The sequence below is a fragment of the Sus scrofa genome, chromosome 12, assembly GCF_054392235.1.
Source record: "Sus scrofa isolate SSC_HxYL_T2T_F1_AM1 chromosome 12, Sscrofa_HxYL_maternal_Yorkshire_Landrace_v2.0, whole genome shotgun sequence".
Classification (NCBI taxonomy): domain Eukaryota; kingdom Metazoa; phylum Chordata; class Mammalia; order Artiodactyla; family Suidae; genus Sus; species Sus scrofa.
Window position 1 is genome coordinate 2,150,203 of NC_139394.1, and position 23,910 is coordinate 2,174,112.

Below are 23,910 nucleotides of genomic sequence, written 5' to 3' on the forward strand. Positions count from 1 at the left end.
ACAGACGCCCGTGCCACTGAGCTTGGGCCACAGCGGCCAGGAAGGTGGGCAGCAGTGGCTCCCTTGCTGCAGTGGTTCTGTCTCCCAGGGGACCTCTGGAGGCAGCTTTGCCATACTGTGGGAGAGGGGGTGCTACTGCCTCCCGGTGAGTTGAGGCCAAGAATGCGTCTACACCTGCACCGAAGCCCGGCCAGCCACACACACCAACGGGTCCCCAGGGCTGAGGGTGCGAAACCCTGGCTGGAGACCCTTCCCAGCATTTGGACGTTTAGCCAGAATACCCAGAATAGCTGTCAAAATGAGTCTCTGTTCTCCCCGAAGGTCCAGACCCCATTATCCTTCCCCTCTGTGCCCCCCAGGCCTAGAAGAACACACATTTTGTCTTTGGTTTTTGCTTTTTAGGGTCACACCCACGGCCTATGGAGGTTCCCAGGCTAGGGGTCAAATTGGAACTACAGCCGCCAGCCTACACCACAGTCACAGCCACACCAGATCCGAGCCATGTCTGCGAACTACACCACAGCTCACAGCAACGCCGGATCCTTAACCCACAGAGCGAGGCCAGGGATCGAACCCGAAACCTCATGGTTCCTAGTCGGATTGGTTTCCGCTGCACATGATGGGAACTCCCCGAGGAAAACACATTTCGAGCCCCCACACCCCACCCCAAACACCAAGACTCACCTCTCCCACAGAGCACGCGTGACCGTTGGGACATGCTGGGAAAAGAACAGGACACATGTTGGCCGGTGAGGTTTTGCCTGGCGAGCCCTCCTCTGCCAAACCATTAAGGACGCGGAGTCGACGTCTCGGCACCTGCTACCAGAAGCCTCGGACTTTTCTAGTTTACTCATTAGATATGTGACCCACACTGGGAGCTCGGCTGGCATCAGCGAAAAACGTCCGTGTTGAATTTCACGAAGCAAAGAGCAAGCGCATGACAGGCCCACACCAGGGGCTACTTTGGAGGCAGAGCGGATGATATTTCTTGCCCTCCTATTAGTCTCTCTATTTTCTTGTTGCTATGAGCAGGTTTTCTAACACCTTTTATTTTATTTTATTTTTGGGCTGTGCCCACAGCATGCAAAAGTTCCTGGGTCAGGGATTGAACCGGAGCCACAGCAGTGACAACATCAGATCCTTAACCCACTGGGCCACCAGGGAACACCCATTAGAACTTTAGAACCAGCTTGAAAGGTCATCTACTCAGGCCACAGGGACGTTTACATAAGGTCCTGGGTTTTACTATTTCCTTTTGGGGGCACTCCCACCCCATGGATGTGGCAACGAGTCGGAGCTGCCGCGGGCGGCCTACACCACAGCCACAGCAACTCGGACTCAAGCCACGCCTGCAACCTGCACCACGGCGCACGACAGCCCCAGATCCTTAACCCGCTGAGAGAGGCCAGGGGTTGAACCCACATCCTCATGGATACCAGTCGGGTTCATCACCGCTGAACCAAGACGGGAACTCCTCGGCTCTCTTATTTCTACAAGAACTACCTTTGGGTCAAAGATTTGCTTGGATGGTGAGCTGGCCCCTCGATGGAACCTCTGAGGGGGTTCCCAGGGCCCCTTGTGCCCAGAAGGCACAGTCCAGGGAGAAGGGCGTCCTGCAGGACCCTTTCCCCGTGACTCAGACAAGAAACGCTCGCAATCACCCGCAATCAGCAGGGCGCCAGCTCCACTCCTGAAGGCCGTTCTCGTTCTGCAGGGGCACCCGCGGCAGGAGGCGGCGGGCACGCTGGGAGCTTCGGGCACAAACCTGTGCACCCCGATTTGAAACCATCGTCTCCTGTGGTTTTAGGGTATGCTTCAAAGCTCAGGAGTGGGATCCCCCTCAGGTCAACACTTACTGTACCAGCGGACACTTTCCAGCCCCTTCCAATTCTTTGCTTGAGCCAGCAGGTCCTCAGGCATCGTTGGAAGAAAGGCATTCTGAAAAAGCCCAAAGGCAGAGCTGGCTTTAGCAAGAGAGCAGATGCACCGGCTGTCTTAGGACAGAACAACACGACCTCAACTCTTCCCCGACGGCGAAAGCGCTGTGGGGAACACGGGGCATCTCCGGAACTAACGAAGGCAGGAGGCTGCTGGCCTGGGTGGACAAGGGGCAGGCGGCAGAGCCGGGAGACAAACAGGCCCTGCGGACTCCGAGGCACCGGCCGTGCCTCGAGGTCTCCCGGGAACCCAGAAGCCGTCGCAGCCTGGGCTTACCGCCATGTTCCGTGGGGAGAAGGCCAGGTTCCTCAGGGGCTCCAAGACTTGGCTTTGTCCGCAGAGAAGGAGGACGGCAGTGTGAACGGCCATTTCGGTCACGGTCCCCTCCAGGATGCTGTCCCCGGGGCCCGGCGTCAGCAGGGGCAGCTCATTCGTCACAAGGGATGTTGCAAAAGATCTGACGTCAGGAGACAGGGCCTGGATTTCCTCAATGACTTTCTTCAGAGCCTCGCATTGCTGACGGGAAAAAATGACTTTAACACTCACATACACCAGAGAAGGCTATTAAGAGACAACCAAAGGTTTGCTCTTACGTCAGTCACACACTGTGATGCCAAGGGGTCTACCAGACATCACGGTTAAATCATCACCGTTTTAGGGAAATTATCCCGAGAAGAGAACTATCCTCCACAGACACAGAAGCCACATACCTAAGCTCTGGTTTTGCGGGTTCTGTTTTCGAAACATTATCTTGACTTTTTTGGGGGGTCTTTTTAGGGCCGCACCTGCAGCGTGTAGAAGTCCCCCGGCTAGGGGTCAAATCGGAGCCGCAGCTGAGGCCTACGCCGCAGCAACGCCAGAGCTGAGCCGCATCCGCGACCTACGCGGACGCCCACGGCAATGCCGGATCCTAAACCCACTGCGCAAGGCCAGAGATGGAACCTTTGTCCTCATGGATACTAGTGAGGTTCTTAATCCTCTGAGACACAATGGGAACTCCTTGGTTTTTGTTTTAACTGTAACTCGAAAAGCCCTGGGTGAAACAGAAATTAGTTCCTCCACATAAGAAGGCTGAAAACCCCCATGCTAGATTTTAAAATATCACGGGCATGAGTTCCCGTCGTGGCGCAGTGGTTAACGAATCCGACTGGGAACCATGAGGCTGCGGGTTCGGTCCCTGTCCTTGCTCAGTGGGTTAAGGATCTGGCGTTGCCGTGAGCTGTGGTGTAGGTTGCAGATGCGGCTCGGATCCCGCGTTGCTGTGGCTCTGGCGTAGGCCAGTGGCTACAACTCCGATTAGACCCCTAGCCTGGGAACCTCCATATGCCGCGGGAGCGGCCCAAAGAAATAGCAAAAAGACAAAATAAATAAATAAATAAATACAATAAAATAAAATATCACGGGCATAATTTGCGTCCGTGACTTTTACCTCTACACCAAAACGGCCACCCGAACACTGCGACCACAGACCGCCCTGCAGGCTGATACTCACCTGCGGCTTGGGATGGAGGTTTGCGTTGTGGGACCTGTACAGGGTCGTGACCTCTCTGAAAAGGGCCAGCAGTAGGTAGACGGCTTGCTGAGGGGCGGAGCTGCCGCAGGCCTGAAAAGGCAAGGGTTGTACAGACCCGGCTGAGGGCCTCGGAATGGGAACAGCCCGAAAGGCTCGGAGCGGGCGAGGCCGCCCTTCCCCGAGGCCCTGCGCTCGAGGCCCGCCTTCCAGCAAAGCGCTGTTCTAAAGGATCTCAGACGCGACTCGGTGGCGTGTGCCTCTCCGAGAGCTGCTACAGCAGAGGCGACCCGCACTCGACCTGTCCCCTCTGACTCTGCCACACCGTCCTCCAAACTTCCCAGGCAGGCGGAGGATGTCTGCTGCCTCTGTTCCCGCAAAAATGCCCGTGTGAACAAGGACTCGAAAAGGAAACAAGACCAGGACCACTGAAAGACTAGACCTAAAAAAGCCTACGGGGGATGGTGACTCTACAGAGCTGTGACCTCTGCTGCCTGAGCAGGCACAGCCGTGGAGAGGAAGCCCGGAGGAAGAGATTTTTCCGCAGGGTCTCAGAGTAATGGACATGAATCAGAAAGGAGCTGCTGGTGGCTCCGCGCACCTGCCCGCCCCCGTCAACCGCGGCTGCTCCCTGGTTTGCCAGGAGGGCCTGCAGGGGCCGTGGGCAGAGGACGACCCTGTGGGGTCTCTTCCGCTGCATCGCTTAAGCCAACAAGACGAGACCTCAGCTCTGAGGGGCCACCGTGCACACAAAGCAGCCCTCCGCCCGACCTACCTTCAGAGCCGACCGGACAGCCAGAGGCTCGCCCTTGAGAATGGCTTTGGCCACCGTGTCGCGAAGAGCCTTGTAGTCGTCCCCGTGCACCAGGTACCGGTCCATCTGGCCCAGATCATCCTCCTGCAAGCCCGGGGACACAGGGTTAATCACGGCAGGGATGGCGGGCAGCGGGATGCTTAGCGAAGATGCTTCTCGCTACGTAAAGGAACCAGGCAACCTTAGAGGTTTAAAGGCAGCTGAACCGGGTTTGCTGGCCCGACTGGTGGGCTCTCAGCCCTCCTCCTTGCTAGCTGAGGAGGGAGTGGGTGAAAATCGGGGGAGGACAGGCCACCTGACCTTGCGGCTGCTCCCCTGCTGCCCTCGGAGCAGAGGACCAAAGGCTCCACAGTCAGCCCTAAGCTCCGGGTGGGAAAAAAGGCTAGGATTTCTAGTGCCGGTTTTGTAACCCTGGGTCAGTAGGGATTCGCCATTTCTGAGCAGTAGGCAAGGACCACGGAGCAGCCGTGAAGCCGAAGTGACTGCCCCTCTGTCACCTTTAGTCCTTTCCTGTCTTGCTGGCCAGGGATACGAAGGGCGAACTGAATGACTTCACTTGCTGGAAGAAAAAGCCACAGAATCATTCCCGTGCTGTCCGCGTGCTGAACTCCATCAGCAGCGACACCTGCCCAAGCTCTGCAGGTACAAAGCGGGGGCTGCACATTGTCCCCTAAGCCGCGGGCTGGGTCAGTCGGCTGGGGCTCAGAGCCGGGGGGCCAGGCTGGACGCACACAATGTCCCTACTGGACGCCACGGAAGGTCAGGGGGCCCCAGGAGCCCTGCTCCTGGGTGGGCGCAGAGTGTGAGGCCGGGCCGGCTTCTCACCTGCTGTGCGAGGAGCTCCCTGGGAAATACCCAATGGGCCGGGTGGTCCCGTCTGGAGAGACTCTGCACAAACTCCATCCCCTGCTGGCTGGCGAGCTTCCTCACCAGGTACACTCGGTACCAGTCGTTCTGGACCCGCGTGCAGAAGAGCTCCACCTGCTTCAGGTAGCGACGCTTCTCCTCCGCCACCTCTGCAGGGCCAACGAGAAGGCGAGGGAGGAACCTGTGCGTTAAGCGGCTGGGACACGGGCCTGCCCCTTGGGTTCGAGCACTAGTGCGAGAACTAGGAGGAGAGCGAGGGCACGGCGCGGACAGACGGGTACCATCCGAGGTCGGGGAAGGCTGGAAGGGAGACCTGCCTGAGCCGTCCTGGAGCTCGGAGAGGAGCTCGGCAGCCTTGTCGAGGCAGAGGCGGGCCCGGGCCGTCTGCTGCAGGTACTCCACCGAGGCCTCTCTGGCCGGCCTGGGGCCGCCCGGCTCTGGCGGGTACGTCTTCAGGAACTGGCCTTCCTCCCTCAGGCGTTTCCACTCATCCGCTGTGGAGAAAGCACTGTTCTTCTCCCGTATGGAGTCCTAGGGAACCAAGAACCAGAAAGAAATGTTCGTATTCTTTCCAACATCTCCGCCGCGCGGCCCCGGAGCACACAGGACACGACTGTGCTGCGCGTGTGCAGGCGCAGCGGCTCCGTCACGGAAAACGGACATCTTTTCACGTTAGGGCCAAGGAGGGGAAAAAGAACAGCTACGAGAGCACGTTTTTATATAATCTGATGTCTTCACAGGCACTGTAAGATGCCTGGAAGTAACACAAGTACGAAGAGACTAAAAATTCAGAGCACGCACAGTCCCAGCGCCCGCAGCCCCGGGGACGCATTCGGTAGCCTTCTCCCCGCTCCCCACGTGCACATGCAGGCCAGTGAAGGCAACTGCTGAGGGCAGTTGCAACGTTTCCTGAAACGTTTTTCCTTTTCCGCTGCGGGAGCAGACACCTGCTCATTCCACTGCCTCAGGGATACCCGGTTCATTCAGAACGACATTCTCTCCCGGCACAAAGCCTGCGGTTCAGAGAGTTTACAGAACCGGTGAGGGAGAGAGGTGGCCGACAGCTTTACCTCGAGGCAGCTGCTGAAGAGTATATAGAGCGCGCCTTTATCTTTAGCCAGGAACGGTTTCATCTCTAACTGGGACAAATAGGCCTGAATATAATCTTTCACATCGCGGAAGCTATGGAAGGAGAAAGAGTGTACCTGGTTAGCTCAGGTCAGGAAACCCATTGTGCAAAAAAAAAAAAAAAAAAAAGCATCTATCTATTATCCATCCCCCAGTTCCTGGATAAATATAAATACACACACACACACACACACACACACACACACACAGAGGTACATATGATTTGTAACGTTTTATGAAGAATACTCTAACACCAACCTGGGGGAACATAAAATTCCATACTTTATCTTATTTGTAAGATTTTTTTTTTTTTTTTTTTTTGCTATTTCTTTGGGCCGCTCCCACGGCATATGGAGGTTCCCAGGCTAGGGGTCTAATCGGAGCTGTAGCCGCCAGCCTACGCCAGAGCCACAGCAACAAGGGATCCGAGCCACGTCTGCAACCTACACCACAGCTCACGGCAATGCCGGATCGTTAACCCACTGAGCAAGGGCAGGGACCAAACCCGCAACCTCATGGTTCCTAATCAGACTCGTTAACCACTGTGCCACGACGGGAACTCCTTATTTGTAAGATTTTTATCGATTATAGTTGATTCACAATGTTCGCTCCAGTTCTGCCGTACAGCAAAGTGACCAGGTCACACACACACACAGACTCTTTTTCTCACATTATCTTCCGTCGTGTTCCTTCACAAGTGGCTGGATACAGCTGTGCTATACAGCAGATGTCACTGTGTATCCACTCCAAGTGCAATGGTTTGCATCTACTAACCCCAGACTCCAGGGCATCCCAGCTCTTCCCAAAGCTTTTGGCTCCAGGCCTCCTTACGGTCTTAAAAATTGCTGAGACCCCCAAAGAGCCTTTGTTTTGGGGGTTCTACCTATCAACATTTACAGTATTAGACATTCGAACTGAAAAAAATTTGAAACTGTTTATCAATTAATTTAAGCGTTCCTGTTGTGGCTCAGCTGTAAGGAACCCCACTAGTATCCATGAGGACTCAGGGTCGATCCCTGGCCTCGCTCACTGGGTTAAGGATCCTGAGTTGCTATAACTGCGGCGTAGGCTGGCAGCTGTAGCTCCGATTCCACCCCTAGCCTGGGAACTTCCGTAGGCTGTGGGTGTTGCCCTAAAGAGAGAAAAAATGGCTAAGTTCCTTCCTAACCTAATCTCCACACCTGACGATGTGACTTCTTCAGAGTCTGTTGAAATGAAAATGTGAACATAATGTTAACATAAATAACATTTTTTACAAATAAAAGTCTTTTCCCAAACAAAACTCATTAGGAAGAAGAGGGGCATTGTTTTCCATTCCTGCAAATCTCTTCAACTCCCGGCTTAGGAGAAGTTCGCTGGCTTCTCGAATCTGCTCTGCTTCTAACTGGAATGAGAAACACACGTGGGGAAATCTGGTCTCACGCAACATGCAGCTGTGGCAAAGTGAGAACTAGTTCGTGGCCTTTTCAAGCAGCTGCACGTCCTCCATTGGCACTAAACTGAACTTGGACAGGTGACTGTGTCTAAAGGTGAGCTTCGGGAGTTCCCGTCGTGGCGCGGGGTGAACGAATACGACGAGGAACCATGAGGTGGCGGGTTCGATCCCTGGCCTTGCCCAGGGGGTGAAGGATCCCGTGTTGCCGTGAACTGGGTGTAGGTTGCAGACACGGCTCGGATCCCGTGTTGCTGTGGCTCTGGCGTAGGCCGGCGGCTACAATTCCAATTGGACCCCTAGCCTGGGAACCTCCCTGTGCCATGGAAGCAGCCCTAGAAAAGGCAAAAAGACCAAAAAAAAAAAAAAAAAAAAAAAAAAAAAGGTGAGCTTCAGTGTCCAATCTGAAACCCTATCAACGAATCTTTCATAGTCAATTACATTGGAATGGTCGGCTTTGGGCTTCAAATGGATTTCTTTTCTTCCTTTCTTTTTGGTCTTTTTAGGGCCACACCCGTGGCACAAGAAAGTTCCCAGGCTAGGGATCGAATCAGGGCTGCAGTTGCCAGCCTACACCGCAGCCACAACGACATGGGACCCGACCCACACCTTTGACCTACACCACAGCTCACAGCAGTGCTGGATCCCTGACTCCCTGAGCAAGGCCAGGGATCGAACCCGTGTCCTTGTGGACACTAGTCAGATTGTTTCTACAACGGGAACTCCGTACAATACCTATTTTTAAAACCTCACATTCACTAATATCACCACCCACGCCATCAGAATCCGTAACACAGTAGAAAGCAGACAGGCTCCCGGGGAAGATACAAGTTTTCCAAAAATTTCATATTTGTTTACAAGCTTGAATTTTATCATTAGCAACAAACAGCATCCGTTGTTTTCCCTGATGTGACAGGCTCCCCTCACTTGTTCTCAAGAAAACACCTGCCAAGTGCCCAGGTCTGAATAAGTCCGTCCGTCAGCCATCCAAGTGCAAATGGCATTTTACGAAAAAAGCGGCCAGATTAGCATGTAACTCAAGACCGCTAAGCAGTGCACCTCGGAGTGCTTTGTCTGTGCCTCTCATTTCAACAGAACATTAAGAAGTCATGTCCTGGAGTTCCCGTCGTGGCGCAGTGGTTAATGAATCCGACTAGGAACCATGAGGTTGCGGGTTCGGTCCCTGCCCTTGCTCCGTGGGTTAATGATCCGGCGTTGCCGTGAGCTGTGGTGTAGGTTGCAGACGCGGCTCGGATCCTGCGTTGCTGTGGCTCTGGCGTAGGCCGGTGGCTACAGCTCCGATTCAACCCCTAGCCTGGGAACCTCCATATGCCGCGGGAGCGGCTCAAGAAATAGCAACAACAAAGACAACAAAAGACAAAAAAAAAAGAAGTCATGTCCTCCAGGGCAGAGATTTCGTGAAATCAATAAACTTTACAGCTTCGTCAAGGACATTAAGTGAAACTGGCATTTGACAACCTACAGGTGCACAGTGGCGGCGGACACGAAGGCCCCTGCTAGGGTTTTCCTCCTGCGAAGATGCTGGCAGTTTTGCCCATCATTACTTTGGTAACATTAGTGAAAATATCACGGTGTTGAAAAAGGCAGATAATATCTTAGTGCTATTTGTGGTCTCGTCAACACTGTCCCAGCACAGCGTAGTGGATGCCTACATTTCCACAAAGAATGCCTAAGTCTAGCCCAATTCGTTCTTTTTTTTTTTTTTGCTTTTCTAGGGCCGCACCCACAGCATATGAGGGTTCCCAGGCTAGGGGTCGAATCGGAGCTACAGCTGCCGGCCTACACCACAGCCACAGCAACGCCAGATCCTTAACCCACTGAGTGAGGCCAGGGATGGAGCCCGCAACCTCATGGTTCCTAGTCGGTTTCCTTTCCACTGCTCCGTGACAGGAACTCCTCAAGGCACGGACTTTTAAGTGTACTGTTTGTATTCATGCCAACGAGTCTACGATTTAGGGAATGTCAACTATGCCTTTCCCTTTTTCTCCAAGCAAAGGAGTGCACAGGAATACAGATTCACACATGTACTAAAATTAGTAATAATCCCATAACATCTCAAAAGAGGCTTTCGTTTATATCTCAAGTCAATTCTTTTTTTGGCCGCACCTGCAGCACGGGGACATTCCCAGGCCAGGGGTCGAACCCGCACCACAGCAGTGACACTGCCGGATCCTTAACCCGTTGCACAAGGGAACCCCTCATGTCAACTCTCTACACACATGCCTTAAAAGCCATTTTCATTATAGCTCTGTAAGAAAATGTATTTTAAGAGTATTTTATTTGAAACCCCTCCAGGAATCTTGTTTGAAAAGACTGTTTCACAAATAATGAAAAATAAAGGCAGAAAATAGATGTCCATAGACAAGGGCGCAGGGGGTCCATGCCTTAAATGTAACTCTAATCTCTGTCCTGAGCCAGTTTTTGGATTTTAGGTTAGAAACAGTCGTTTCTGGGAGTTCCCATCGTGGCTCAGTGGCAACGACACTGATTAGTATCCATGAGGATGCAGGTTCGACCCCTGGCCTCACTCAGTGGGTTAAGGATCTGGCGTTGCTGTGAGCTGTGGTGTAGGTTGCAGATGTGGCTCAGATCTGATGTTGCTGTGGCTGTGGTGTAGGCTGGCACAGCTCCAACTGGATCCCTAGCCTGGGAACCTCGATATGCCATGTGTGTGGCCTAAAAGGACCAAAAAACAAAAAAGAAATAGTCGTTTCTATGACAACTTTTCACACAGCATCCTGATTCTGCCATCACCTCTAACCGTACTCTGTCAAGTCGGAACACAGGCTGAGAATCCAAAGTACCCCTGAAAGAAGCCTTCTGAACACTGGTCAGCTTTCTAAGAATTTTCTAAAATGGCATAATCTGTCCCATTGAGCTGAGGCATCACATGGGCTTCTCCGCCCATTAACAGAATCAGAGAAACTTGGGTGAAGAAACACTCGGATGACATCGAGAGCAAGGAGGCTGAGGGGAATGGTAAGCTACCACCCCAAAACCACCCAGCTCTGTAGCTGTGGAAGTGAGATCAGAGCTGCGGGTTCGGAGCCCCAACTTCCTGCACCTCTCACAACACCCTGCCCCCTCCCCCCAATTTTGTCTTCCTCCGAAACATGTGCCTATGGCCACGCTGAACTCAGCGCCAGGGTGTGTGTGTGTCAAGGACAATGCAGACAACGAACCAGGGGGTCTCTCGCAGAAAAAGCATCCTCAAGCCTGAACTCACTGCCTGTTCTGTAAAGAACGCTTGCCAGCAAAGAAAAAGCCATGGGGAGAAGAAAAAGAATTGACTTCTAGGGATGCTGTTTTATCACCTCTCTATCCCCAGGAGCTCAGCTTCTCAACTGCAACTGGGATCCCCAGCCTCAGCATCTCAACTGCAACCCACCTGGGAAGGGCCATATCCAGTAACCCTCTACATACCCACAGTGGTCAAAGTTCCTGGGCTGGAAAGCTGGACACACCACTCCCGAGTTAAGCAGTGGCGAGCTCCAGTGAAGGCCAACACGATTTCCTACCACACCTGCGAGCCACTTGGAGACCTCTGATGTCCCTTCAAAGCCTCACAGAAAGAAACACACCCCTTGTAGGGGACCTCTTTCTTTTGGCAATAGTTCCAGGCTTAGCCACTGACCCCACCACTGGGAATGGGGACCAGTCTCCTAGCAATGCTTACACCCTCGCAAACCATACCGCTGCCCACCTGAATCTCACTGGGTGCCCTGCTGGATCTGCATCAACTCCCATAGTTGGGGGGATGTCCAGCTCGTCCCTGGACGCCTCTGGGCCACTATGTCAGCCCAACAAGATGCCAAACCCAACGACCCCCACCCCTGGCAGAGGAGTGGCATTTGGGGCCAGGAGAGAAGAACGTTTTCTCCCTTGGCATCAACGACAACTGGTGGCATTAAAACCCAAAGCCAAAGTTCCTGTCATGGCGCAGTGGTTAACAAATCTGACTAGGAACCATGAGGTTGCGGGTTCGATCCCTGGCCTTGCTCAGTGGGTTAAGGATCCGGCGTTGCCGTGAGCTGTGGTGTAGGTTGCAGACTCGGTTTGGGTCCTGCGTTGCTATGGCTCTGGCGTAGGCCAGCGGCTATGGCTCGATTCAACCCCTAGCCTGGGAATCTCCATATGCCGCAGGAGCAACCCAAGAAATGGCAAAAAGACAAAAAAACAAAAAACAAACAAACAAAAAAAACCCAAAGCCACCACCCTTCCTCCCGAGCCAATGTTTTCTCAGCTGATGAACTTACTCCAAACAACCTTCCCCATTTGCGTTGAGAACAGTGGGCCCAGCAAACATGCGGGAAGCATGAGGTCTAGGTGCAGCGTAACCTTTACATCAGCAGGGGTGAACGCCAGGACTATGGAGCGTCTCTCAAGGACCAGAGCCCACACTCGGGCCCTATGACACACCCAAAGCTGACACTATGCACCTGTCTCCAAGGAAGCTCTCCTCTCTGCAGTCAGCCTGCCCCGGAGCTCTCTGTTCTGTTCGGACGACCCAGGAATCACACAGGGTCATCCTGGCTCCTCCAGAGACAAGAAGCTCTGTCACTGCTACTTTCTCCAGGGGGTCACCACCCCTAATAACCTAACCTTGTGGTAGGAACCCAAATGAAACACCTCTACCTTGAAGACAGGGTCACGAACGCCTCCCAACACGGAAATCCACTCCCAAGTAGCCCTACTGCTGCCGGGTTCGCTGCCAAGGGGGTAACAATCTCTCACCCAAATCTGAAGGGCTGCACTAACAGACGCCCCCGTTAAGCCATGTTCCTCATGCAGCCCAGTGGGGGTGCGATCCCTTGGGGGCCACCTGCTTCGCCGCCTACCTTCAACCTGGTCACAGGATCTACTTTGTATGCGGAACAAAGGCATACCTAGCTTTGCCCCCTTTTCGGTTGGGGACCTGCTCACTGGGGTACATGACCCCCCAGACAGACTTAGTCTGGACCAACACCTCCCTAGTTTTACCAGGGTATTCCGATCAGAATTCACAGGGCAGTGGCACCCATTCCCTTGTTCGTGGCGTTGGGGCTCGGCACCGGCCTGGCTGAGGCTCTGTATTCGAGGCACTTCCCTACACAAGTTCCAACAGCTCTGCAGTGACACTGCAGCCTCCATAGAGAGATGGCACAGGCGCTCCAATGCTTACAGTTCCAGGTGGACGCCCCCAGCTGCGGTGGTCTTACAGAACCACCAGGTCCTGGATTTGTTAATGGCTGGAAGGGAGAAGACGCCTCTATCTTAAGGAAGAACACGGGAGTTCCCATTGTGGCGCAGTGGTTACCAAATCCGACTAGGAACCATGAGGTTGCAGGTTTGATCCCTGGCCTTGCTCAGTGGGTTAAGGATCCGGCGTTGCAATGAGCTGTGCTGTAGGTTGCAGACGCGGCTCAGATCCTGCGTTGCTGTGGCTCTGGCGTAGGCCGGCGGCTACAGCTCCGATTCGACCCCTAGCCTGGGAACCTCCATATGCCGCAGGAGCAACCCTAGAAAAGACAAAAAATAAAATAAAATAAAATAAAATAAAGGAAGAACGCGGGTTCTACTATAATCAATCGGGGCGAGTCCTGGAGAATACAGAAGGGCTCTGTACGAAAGCCACAGAAATTCATGACTCAGGGATGTCGGGAGACTGGGGTTTCCCCACACCTGCAGCCTGGCTCCCCCCACTCTTGGGACCAGTCATGGCCATCATTTCAGGAGTCCTGTGTGGTCTCTGTTTGTTCCAACTACTGACAAAATGTATCTCAAACAGGTTACAGAAGTTCCAGATCAAACCGATGCTGCTTGTGGGGATACCAAACACTGGCCCATGAAACAGAAGAGAGATAGCAGAAGATGACCAGCGGGCCCAAGAACATATACTGGTCACCCCTAGATGGCCACCAACACCTGGAGTCCAATGTCCAAGTGTAGTAAGAGCCGGGACCCAATCCCACTATTGATGCCCTGTGCCTGAAGGAAGGAGCTAGACCGGTCGTCACACAAGTTCCCCAAAGAACTGGGTCCCAAGCTCTTAAGGGGGGAAAATGTTAAATAGGATAGAATAGGGAATGCCATCCAGGTGAGTCACGACGGGCCATTAATCATCACCGAAAAACCGGATTCCTGCGGTAAAACATGTGTTAAACCATTAGAACAGGTGCAGGCGCCAAGTCAAGGGACCTTCCGGGAGACTCCTCCGCGACCCAACCCCCACACAGAAGAGGCACCCTGCCCCGGGCCAATCAGAAGATCGCAGAGGCCCCATGCAAATGAGGTACAAACGTGGGGCCAATCAACACTCAGCCTTCACGCAGGTGCAGGGGGCCTGGGCGGGGCAAATCCGGTCTTCACTCTGGTCTGTGGGCAGCGAGGGGGTTTAAAGGGAAACACGGCTGAAAGGCGGACGGTCCCGATTCACCGGGACCGCTCTCCCTCTGAGAGTACGTTCAGGTCGATAAACTTAATGACACATTCTCACCTTTCAAAAAATAAAAATAAAAGACTTGCTTTCTAGAGGCACACTGCACGTTCTTTGTTCTCACCTGTACTTCAAAAGCAGCTTCAGTACCACTGAGCGGATGACAGGGGTCTTATCCACAACGTCATCAAAAGGAGAGAGAGATTTTGTGTGTTCGCGGGATCCTGAAACCAGGAAGGGAAAGGCAGATCATCGATCACATCGGACATAAAAAGTGGGAGGAAAACCTGTGTTTAGGTCTATGGGAAGAAAGCCACTCACGCTGGGAAGACTCTCGCAGGAGCTCCTTTTCTACAAAGAGTAAAGACAGCAGATCTTCGACCACACGCTTCTCCGGTGGAGAATTGTCCTTGAAGCACATGGTGGAAACGAGGTCCACGAAGAAACTATTGCACATCTGCCGGAAGCAGGCGTGTTTCCTGATGATCTCCCTTGGGAATGGATGAAAACCACAGTCAAGAGACTTTAGAATGTGGTCCAGAAGCTTTTGGATTTGGAAGGCTTTTTTTTTTTTTTTTGGTCTTTTTTAAGGCCACACCCATGGCATATGGAGGTTCCCAGACTAGGGGTCGAATCAGAGCTGCAGCTGCTGGCCTGTGCGCCACAGCCACAGCAATGTGGGCTCTGGGCCGAGTCTGCCACCCACACCACAGCTCATGGCAACACCAGATAGGGCAGAGACGATCTCGCTGTTTGTTTAGCACTGTATCCCCAGCACCCCAAGCACAGTGATTTTTATTTTTATTTTTTTAATCTTTTTAGGGCTGCAACGGAGGCCTATGGAGGTTCCCAGGCTAGGGGTCAAATCAGAGCTGTAGCTGCTGGCCTACGCCACAGCCATGGAGGATCTGAGCCATGTCTGGGACCCACACCACAGCTCAAGGCAACGCGAGACCCATAACCCACTGAGCAAGGCCAGGGATCGAACCTGGGCCTCATGGATACTCGTCAGATCCATTGCTGCTGCGCCACCACAAGGACTCCCACACTGGTTTTTTAAATTAAAAGATGCAAGTATCTGCTTATATTGATTAGAGCTGTCTCCCAAACTGCAACAGACAGTATGTACACTCAGCTCTTTCTAAAAACATTTGGGTCATCTGTTCCATCCAGCAATAGCTTTCAGACCCCAAGACTTTCTCAAAGATCCCACCCACTGGGCTTGCCTTGTGCTCCTCTTTAAGAAGGCCTGAGAAGGGAGGAAAAGGGGAAGGAAAACCAACCAGTTACGTAAGTTTTAACGACTGCCTTGAAGAGAGCCAGCTTTGGCCTCAGGGCAAGAACGTGGATGGTCTGGTAGGAACACATCAAGGGGACAAATCTGTCGCCTCTAAACTCCCTGGGCCTCTGGTGACGGCTTTATTAAACGGACAACTTTCGGTTTCTTTCCTCTCATTTGCCTGTCTCCCTAACCTGTACACGTGCCTGCTGTGGGGAGAGGAGAATTTTGAGACACGAGGTGTCTGGGAAGGTACATAAGTAGTTGTCTCTCTTGGGACATTTCTCGGGGCTCTTCAGGTTAATAGTTACATTTCTGAACACTGGACTTGCAAAAAGGGAAGGAAAAAAAGGAGAAAGTGTGTTTTACCTGTGCTCTTGGGAGACAGTCAGGGAGAAGTCGTCCGGCAAGTCAATTACACAGCGGGGGCAGCCCATCTGCCCCAGCGTGAGCCGGGCTTTGAGGCAGCGCAGGCAGAACACACAGTCACAGGGCAGGCAGACGGGATCCTGTGCGTCTCCCAGGCAGACGGGGCACGGCCGAACCCCAGGCCTAGAAGCCGAGAGGGTCATCAGCTCTGAAGCAGAGAAGCTGCCTGTGAGGAGCAAAACCTCCCGAAGGGTCCGAATTCTCTCCTTGGCGGATCCCTCACCTGGTGAAGCTCACACTGGCCTGGTCCTTACATTTACGAAGAGCTGTCATCACCGCGACAAAAGGCCTGTGGGTCTTGAGGTCAGCGTCCTCTTCCAGGCACTGGAGAAAGGCAGAGGGCGGAGGGGAGCGGATCGGTGCGGAAGGAAGGGGTCAGCCAGCCACGCAACGCGGCGTCCCTCTGCCGCGGGCGGACCTGCGCAGTCAGCACCGTGCTGTCCCTCTACAGTGGGAGGCTTTTGTGTTTGTTTAGCAGTTTCTTTTCTTTTTTTTTTGTCTTTCTGCCATTTCTGGGGCCGCTCCCGTGGCACATGGAGGTTCCCAGGCTAGGGTCGAATCGGAGCTGTAGCCACCGGCCTACGCCAGAGCCACAGCAGCACCAGATCCAAGCTGCGTCTGTGACCCACACCACAGCTCATGGCAGCGCTGGATCCTTAACCCACCGAGCAAGGCCAGGGATCGAGCCTGCAACCTCATGGTTCCTAGTCGGATTCGTTAACCACGGCGCCACAACGGGAACTCCTGTATCTCCTTCTGATCACATTTCCCTTCCCCACCCCAAGAATCACATTCCTAAATCCCCACCTCTAAGGGATTCACAGGCATGCATAAAAGCCTTGTTGTTTTGAATGTTGTAGGCTTCGTTTGAGGGGTAGCAGAGCGCACTGTGCCTGAGCTTCTGCAACTTATTTTTTTCACTGACACAAGTCAGTTCAGATCCTTCATGTTAACCGCCCTACGGCCTCTGGAACTTTTTTTTTTTTTTTTTTTTTTTTGCTTTTTAGGGCCACCCCCGCAGCATATGGAGGTTCCCAGGCTAGGGGTTGAAATGGAGCTACAGCTGCCGGCCTACACCACAGCTACAGCAACACCTAGATCCGAGCCGCGTCTGCAACCTACACCACAGCTCACGGCAACGCCGGATCCTGAACCCACTGAGCGAGGCCAGGGATCGAACCCGCAACCTCATGGTTCCTGGTCAGATTCGATTCCGCTGTACCACGATGGGGACTCCTGCCACGTGGCACGTGTTGATGAATATGCTGGTCACTCATTTTCCTATTACTGGGCATTTAGAATGTTCCCAGTGTCTGGCAATTACAAACACTTCTGTACCCAGCATTCTTCCGTGTGTCTAAGTACAAGTGGGAAAACTCTCTATGGTATATACTCAGAGGTGAAAACACTGCTTTTTTAGGAAATGCATATCTGTAATGATACAAGATCATGAGCTTACTGGGTATGCCGAGGGAATGTCCTGGTTCTCAGTGATGTTTCCTGTAAGGTGTTCAAAACAGGTAAACCCTTAGGCACTATCCCCTGACAGAGTTCCTTTCTATTCCTGACTTGGCAAGAGTATCTCTTTTCCAAATTATAAATTTTATCGAATGCTTTTTCTGTACCTATTGAAGTAATCATTTGGAGTTTATCTTTTTTTATATATATTTTTATTTTATTTTATTTTATTTTTTTGTCTTTTTGCTGTTTCTTGGGCCGCTCCCGCGGCATATGGAGGTTCCCAGGCTAGGGGTCCAATCGGAGCCGTAGCCACTGGCCTACACCAGAGCCACAGCAACGCGGGATCCGAGCCATGTCTGCAACCTACACCACAGCTCATGGCAACGCCGGATCTTTAACCCACTGAGCAAGGGCAGGGACCGAATCCGCAACCTCATGGTTCCTAGTCGGATTCGTTAACCACTGCGCCACGACGGGAACTCCTGGAGTTTATCTTTCAATTTGTTTTGTAACTGATGACAGTGATGGATTTTATGATTTTGAGCTATCCTTGAATTCCTGGGATTAAGCCTTCTTAGAAATGATATATATGTAGGTTTTTTTTTTTGCTTTTTTAGGGCCACACCCATGGCATATAGAAGTTCCCAGGCTAGGGATCGAATCAGAGCTGCAGTTGCCAGCCTATACCACAGCTACAGCACCATCAACTCCGAGTCTGCAACCTACACCCCAGCTCACAGCAATGCCGGATCCCTGACCCACGGGGCAAGGCCAGGGATGGAACCCACATCCTCATGGGTACTAGTTGGATTTGTGATGGCTGCACCACAATGGGAACGCTCATATGTGTGTTTTTAACACTCTGCTACATTTGATCTGTTGATTAGCAAATTCAAAAATGGGTAAAGGACTTGAATCGACATTTTCCAAAGAAGAGACACAAATGGGCAATAAGCGCAGGAAAACCAAGTTCAACGTCAAAGGTCATCAGGGGAACGCAAATCAAAAGCACAGAGGAGGAGTTCCCATGTGGCACAGCGGTAACGAACCCGACTAGTATCCACGAGGACTCGGGTTCCATCCCTGGCCTCGCTCAGTGGGTTCAGGATCCGGCGTTGCCCTGAACTCTGGTGTCGGTGGCAGACGCAGCTCAGATTCCGTGTTGCTGTGGCTGTGGTGTAGGCCGGTGGCTACAGCTCTGATTTGACCCCTAGCCTGGGAACTCCCATATGCCATGGGTGCAGCCCTAGGGAAAAAAAAAAAAGAATGAAAGGAAATTCTGACAGCTGCTACAACGTGGATGAACTAAGCCAGACACAAAAGGACATTACAAAGGCTGCACAGCAAAGCTGCCGGCAGTGCTCGTGTTAGGTTCCCAGGCTGAGTGGGCAGAGGTGGTTTTTCCTGAGTGGCCACTGATGTTGAAAGGACAGGGCACTGCTTGGGCACCGCTAACTTTGTTCTGTAAAGAGTATCGTGAGGTGGGAGGCACGGGCTTCCTGTTCCCTTGGCCGCACCGACAGCACTGGTGTTTGGACGTCCACAGGCGCATCCTCCTGCTCCCCCGCTTCCCGACCGGGGCAGTGGCAGACACCTCCCTGCGGACCAGGCTGCTGGTCTGGGGCCACTGGACCCAGCTGGTGCCCACCCTTCAGTCCCCCTAAGGTCTCCCCAGCGTATTTTCTGCAGGAATGGTTCCTTATCCTGCAAGGAACCCTAAATAATACACCCTGGCTTAGCGCTCAGGAGAGGGCAGAAACTGAACCTGAACAGGTGCCAGGCTCGGTGATGCCATCGCTATCCTTCGCACCCCCAGATGAAACTGTCAGATCGGGAGAGGACTAGACCCCTGCAGATGAAAGTCGGGACAGGCTGCAGCGGCTCTTGGTCTTGCAAAGAGGCAGACGCAGGCTGCCGGCCGAGGCTGCACTCACCTTGTTCAGCAAGGAGATGTACGAGGTCACCAGCTCGAGCAGCTCGGGAATCTGGCTCTTGGTCCCCAGGAGCACGTGCTCCACAAAGAGCGAGACGGAGAAAAGGCGATTCCAGTGGGTTCTGTGAGGAGAGGGGCCGCACTCAGCTCCACGAAAGACAGGATGAAGCAGGCAAGGCGGCAGTGCCAGGGCACAGGAGTCAAAAGATAGGGACGGGCGTGAAGGTGGGTTAGGGATCCGGCATTGCCGAAGAGCCGTGCTGTAGGTCACAGACGCGGCTCCGATCCCTCGTTGCTGTGGCTGTGGTGTAGGTTGGCAGCTGCAGCTCAGATTCGACCCCTAGCCTGGGAACCTCCATATGCCTCGGGTGTGGCCTTAAAAAGCAAAGGAATGATGGAGGCGAGGCCGCCTTCCCGAGGCAGAAATATCCACTCTTTCTCTCGGATGTGCCCGGACTTCTGGGTCTCACCTGACGTCCCTGATGACAGCCCTGGTCATCTTGCCGCTGTCCTGCGTGTACCCGTTGGAGCAGAGGAGCTCCAGCGGCATGGACAGGTTCTTCACGGTCTGCAACCAAGCCTGCCACGCCTGGGGCCTGGGCTCCAGGAGCTCCCCCGTCAGCATCTCCACGCAGGCCAGCGCCGCCAGCGCGTCCAGAGCCTGGGAGCAGAGAAACGGGCCTGTGGCTGCGCAGCCTGCCTCACCCCTTGGGGCTGCTCTAAAGCCCGCGTCGGAGGCCCTGGCTGATGGCCCAGGGCGTCCTCACGATCCGGCCGCTTCACCTGTTACTGTCTACAGTCTAGGATGCAGGAGCCGACGTGTGCCGACCGAGGAACCAGCCCGACCTGAGGGCCCTGGGAAGCCGACCCCCATCTGGGTCATGACCCCGAGGCTCTCCCTCGCCAGGGTGGCAGTGGGGGCGCCCCCCACTCGTGTGAGGAGGCCAAGCCCAGCTGCAGGCACGAAATGTCCCCCCAGGAGGGGCCATACCATCTCATGTCCAGCCCAGCTGTGGTTTTGCGTGCCTTTCAGTAGGCTCTGGACAACTGGGGGATGAATAGCCAAGATTCTGGAGAAGTTCTGTAGGCGGCTCCGGAAATAGTGGTGGGCCAGGTGCACGGACGGCAGGGAGACCTCCTCCTCTGGCCTTTTCGCCTTCAGCTGATGGATGCAGGACCACAGAGCCATCTGCAGAACCTGGGATGAAAAGCAAGCTTTTACTATGTGTTTGTATTTTTTTTTTTTTAAAAGATACATTTACCCTGTGGAAAACTGGGACTGTTCAAAAATGACAAAAAAGAAAATTAAAAATCATGCGCACTACTAGAATCTCTGGGGTACCTCCTGGTGTCACCCTTTCTAGACATTTTCAAATCAACACCCTGCTTTCCGAGGTCCCCAGATTAGGCTCACAGTGTATTCCCGATTTTTTTCCACTTAACAGTACAAGCATTTCTCCATCACGAGCCTGGAGAAGAACATCTTTTTTTCTGTTTTTTCCTTAGGGCCGCACCCCCAGTATATGGAGGTTCCCAGGCTAGGAGTCCAATCAGAGCTACAGCTGCCAGCCTACGCCACAGCCACAGCCACGGCAGATCCGAGCCGCGTCTGCGACCTACACCACAGCTCACGGCAACACTGGATCCTTAACCCACTAAGCAAGGCCAGGGATTGAACCCATAACCTCATGGTTCCTAGTCGAACTCATTTCCGCGGCGCCACAAGGGGAACTCCCAAACGTAATTTTTTTTTTTTGACTTTTGTCTTTTTAGGGCTGCACCCATGGCATGTGGAGGTTCTCAGGCTAGGGGTCTAATCAGAGCTGTAGCTGCCAGCGTACGCCACAGCCATAGCAACACCAGATTTGAGCCGCATCTGCCACCTACACCACAGCTCACGGCAACACTGGATCCTCAGCCCCTGAGTGAGGCCAGGGATCGAACCCACAACCTCATGGTTCCTAGTCAGATTCTTCTCCGCTGCGCCACGACGGGAACTTCCCGAACATCATTTTTAATGACTGTACAGTCACCAATCAAATGGCTATACTTTAATTTGTCCAACCTTCATTTTTGGACAATTAAATTGTTCCTAATTTTCCATTTTTAGAAACGAACCTGAAAGGACCATTCCTCGAATAAAATATTTATCCATGTCTCTGATAATGTTCTCGGGACAGAATCACCAGTTCAGACTCTGTCAAGGTCCCCATTCATCCTGACACGTGGTTTTCCGGAAGTGCCACACTGTTTATACCGTTGTCAGCGATGGAGGCGCTTCTGCGGAAAACCAGCTTTGCCACATGGACAAGTAGAGACGGTAAAACTGTTTAGGCTTCGCTGATGACTACTGAGGCTGAGCCTTTTTCCCCGTGTTTTCTGGAATCTGTATAATTATCCTGTTAACAGTTAGTATTTAACTTTCATTCATTTTTAAAACTTAGGGGATTTACTTGATTCCTAAGAATCCTTTTTTTTTTTAATTAACCCTTAATCATGCGATTGTATGTTCTCCTCAAATCTGTCAGTTTCCTTTTTTACACACTGAAAGTTGAAATCTTCAATCTTCCCACTGAAATTTCAATTATTGCTGCGGTCCGTTAAATATTTAGCTAAAACATTTAAGAAGGGGTCACGGGAAAATCAGAGGTGGGCTTCTCGTTAATAAAGGCTCCGTGTTTTTCGGGGGGCTGGGCAGTGGCTTGAGCGTCCAGCTCTGAGGGTCCCCGGGGGGCATTTCCTCACGCCCCGTCCTCTGAGCCCACATTCCGTTCCAACATCACAGCTCTGGAAGCTGAGGAAGAGCTCCCACGCTGGCATCCTGTGGATGTCGCACCAGCTCGCGGGGCCCCCATGCCAGGACCTACCTCTAACTCCTCCTGGGTGGACACTCTGGTGGTCAGCAGAAGGAAATCCCGCAGGTAGCCCTGAAGAAGGTCCTGCCTCTGGTGGGCAGAGAGCTGAGCAAGAAACCTGCCCAGCGGCGTCTGACGAAAGAGCTCCACCAACTTCTCAGCCGGGCCTGCAGGGAGGGGATGAGGGGAGGGGACAGAGAGGGGCTTGGGATGAGCGCGGCGACCCTGCCTGCCTTCCACGCGGAAGGCAGGAACGAGGCCAGGGTTCTGAGAAGGCTGCCTCGGGGTCATTGCTGTGTCATCGTCTCTGGACACTAATTCTCCCAGCGGGAGAGCAGGAACAAAGGCAGAAGGGGTGTCCATTCAGCCTCGACAGCCCACCAGCCCCAGAGAAAACACAGACTAGGACAGAGCAAGTTCATGTCAACCAAGCCATCAGGCGCCTGGGAGCCAGGACCCAAGCGGGCCGCCTTCCAGGGGCTGAAGTCCTACGCTGCTCAAACCAGAAAGGTCTGCCTTCTGGTGCAGGGGGTGCTGGCCCCCAAGTCACATGCTCGCAGAAGAGCAGGTCGGTCAGGGCACAGCCTTGAAAAAGAGAAGGATTCTTTCCTCAGGACGGAGGCCGCTTCAAGCTGGCTCAGAAAGAGCCGCAGAACCCTCACCTAGAAAAGTACGTTCCTCTTTAAGTATTTTAACCTGTATTTTCTTTAAAGAAATCTTTCCTTCTTTTGAAAGCTGAACTATAGTTGAGGAACCCCATTACTTAAGAGTCAGTGACTGGACCTCTGCCCACCTAGAAGTGGCCACCCTAAGTCTAGACACCATCTTTGACCTGTGTTTCTTTTTTTTTTTTTTTTGTCTTTTTTTGGTCTTTTTATGGTCGCACCCTTAGCATATGGAGTTTCCCAGGTTTGGGGTTGAACTGGAGCTGTAGCCGGTGGCCTACACCACAGCCACAGCCACACCAGATCCTTAACCCACGAGCAAGGCCGGGAATGGAAACTGTGTCTTCATGGATACTAGTCAGATCTGTTTCCGCTGAGCCACAGCGGGAGCTCCTCATTTGCGGTTTTAACAGCAGTATACCATACATAAACTTGGAGGAGTTTCCGTCATGGCTCAACAGTTAACAAACCCGACTCGTAGCCACGCATATGCGGGGTGGATCCCTGGCCTTGCTCAGTGGGTTAAGGATCCGGCGTCGCTGTGAGCTGTGCTGTAGGCTGCAGATGCAGCTCAGATCTGGTGTGGCTGTGGCTGTGGTGGAGGCCGGTGGCTACAGCTCCAACTTGGCCCTACCCTGGGAGCCTCCATATGCCTCGGGTGTGGGCCTGATTGAAAAAAAGAGACAAACTTTGAAAAGATTATTATTTCATGCATGAAAGATGGCTTTCCCCAAACTGCTGTATGATCACCAGGTTCCAGCCAGTGGCCAGAACACGCGGCACGTGAGAGCGGAGCGGAGCGCCCTGAGCCTCGGGAGGACACTGGAGGCTCGCTTTGGATGAAGGGATCCTACTTGGTCCCTGGCAGCTGGGGAGAAGGGCTCGCCTGGGAGCCCCGTGCCCTGAGGTCCAGGGCCTCAGAACAGGGGTGAGGACCCGTGACAGGGCGGCAGGGTCTCCTCCTGCCGGAACAGCCCGACCACGTCGCTGGGCTCACCCTCATCCCCTTTGATGTACTGGGTGTGGATCCACAGGTCCTCCAGATACTCCTTGATCCGCCAGCTGAACGGGACACTGTTGGCCGAGTTCTCCAGGCGGTTCATGTCATTCTGCACCGTGATGTAGGCCATCTCCCCTCTGGACCTGCAACCGGCCAACCGGGA

At 53.3% G+C, this 23,910-nt stretch overlaps 1 protein-coding gene across 1 annotated transcript in view; it reads right to left on the reverse strand.

Annotated features, from left to right (window-relative positions):
- Positions 1–23,910, reverse strand: part of RNF213 (ring finger protein 213) — a 119,564-nt gene that overhangs the window by 15,028 nt on the left and 80,626 nt on the right. The window contains 17 exon segments of the mRNA NM_001444554.1: positions 685–719; positions 1,857–1,938; positions 2,215–2,454; positions 3,431–3,541; positions 4,224–4,346; positions 5,088–5,278; positions 5,447–5,660; positions 6,200–6,311; positions 14,250–14,349; positions 14,447–14,616; positions 15,774–15,956; positions 16,057–16,157; positions 19,229–19,349; positions 19,698–19,888; positions 20,219–20,425; positions 22,095–22,249; positions 23,745–23,890. Of these exon segments, the coding sequence (NP_001431483.1) occupies positions 685–719; positions 1,857–1,938; positions 2,215–2,454; positions 3,431–3,541; positions 4,224–4,346; positions 5,088–5,278; positions 5,447–5,660; positions 6,200–6,311; positions 14,250–14,349; positions 14,447–14,616; positions 15,774–15,956; positions 16,057–16,157; positions 19,229–19,349; positions 19,698–19,888; positions 20,219–20,425; positions 22,095–22,249; positions 23,745–23,890 (2,482 nt within the window).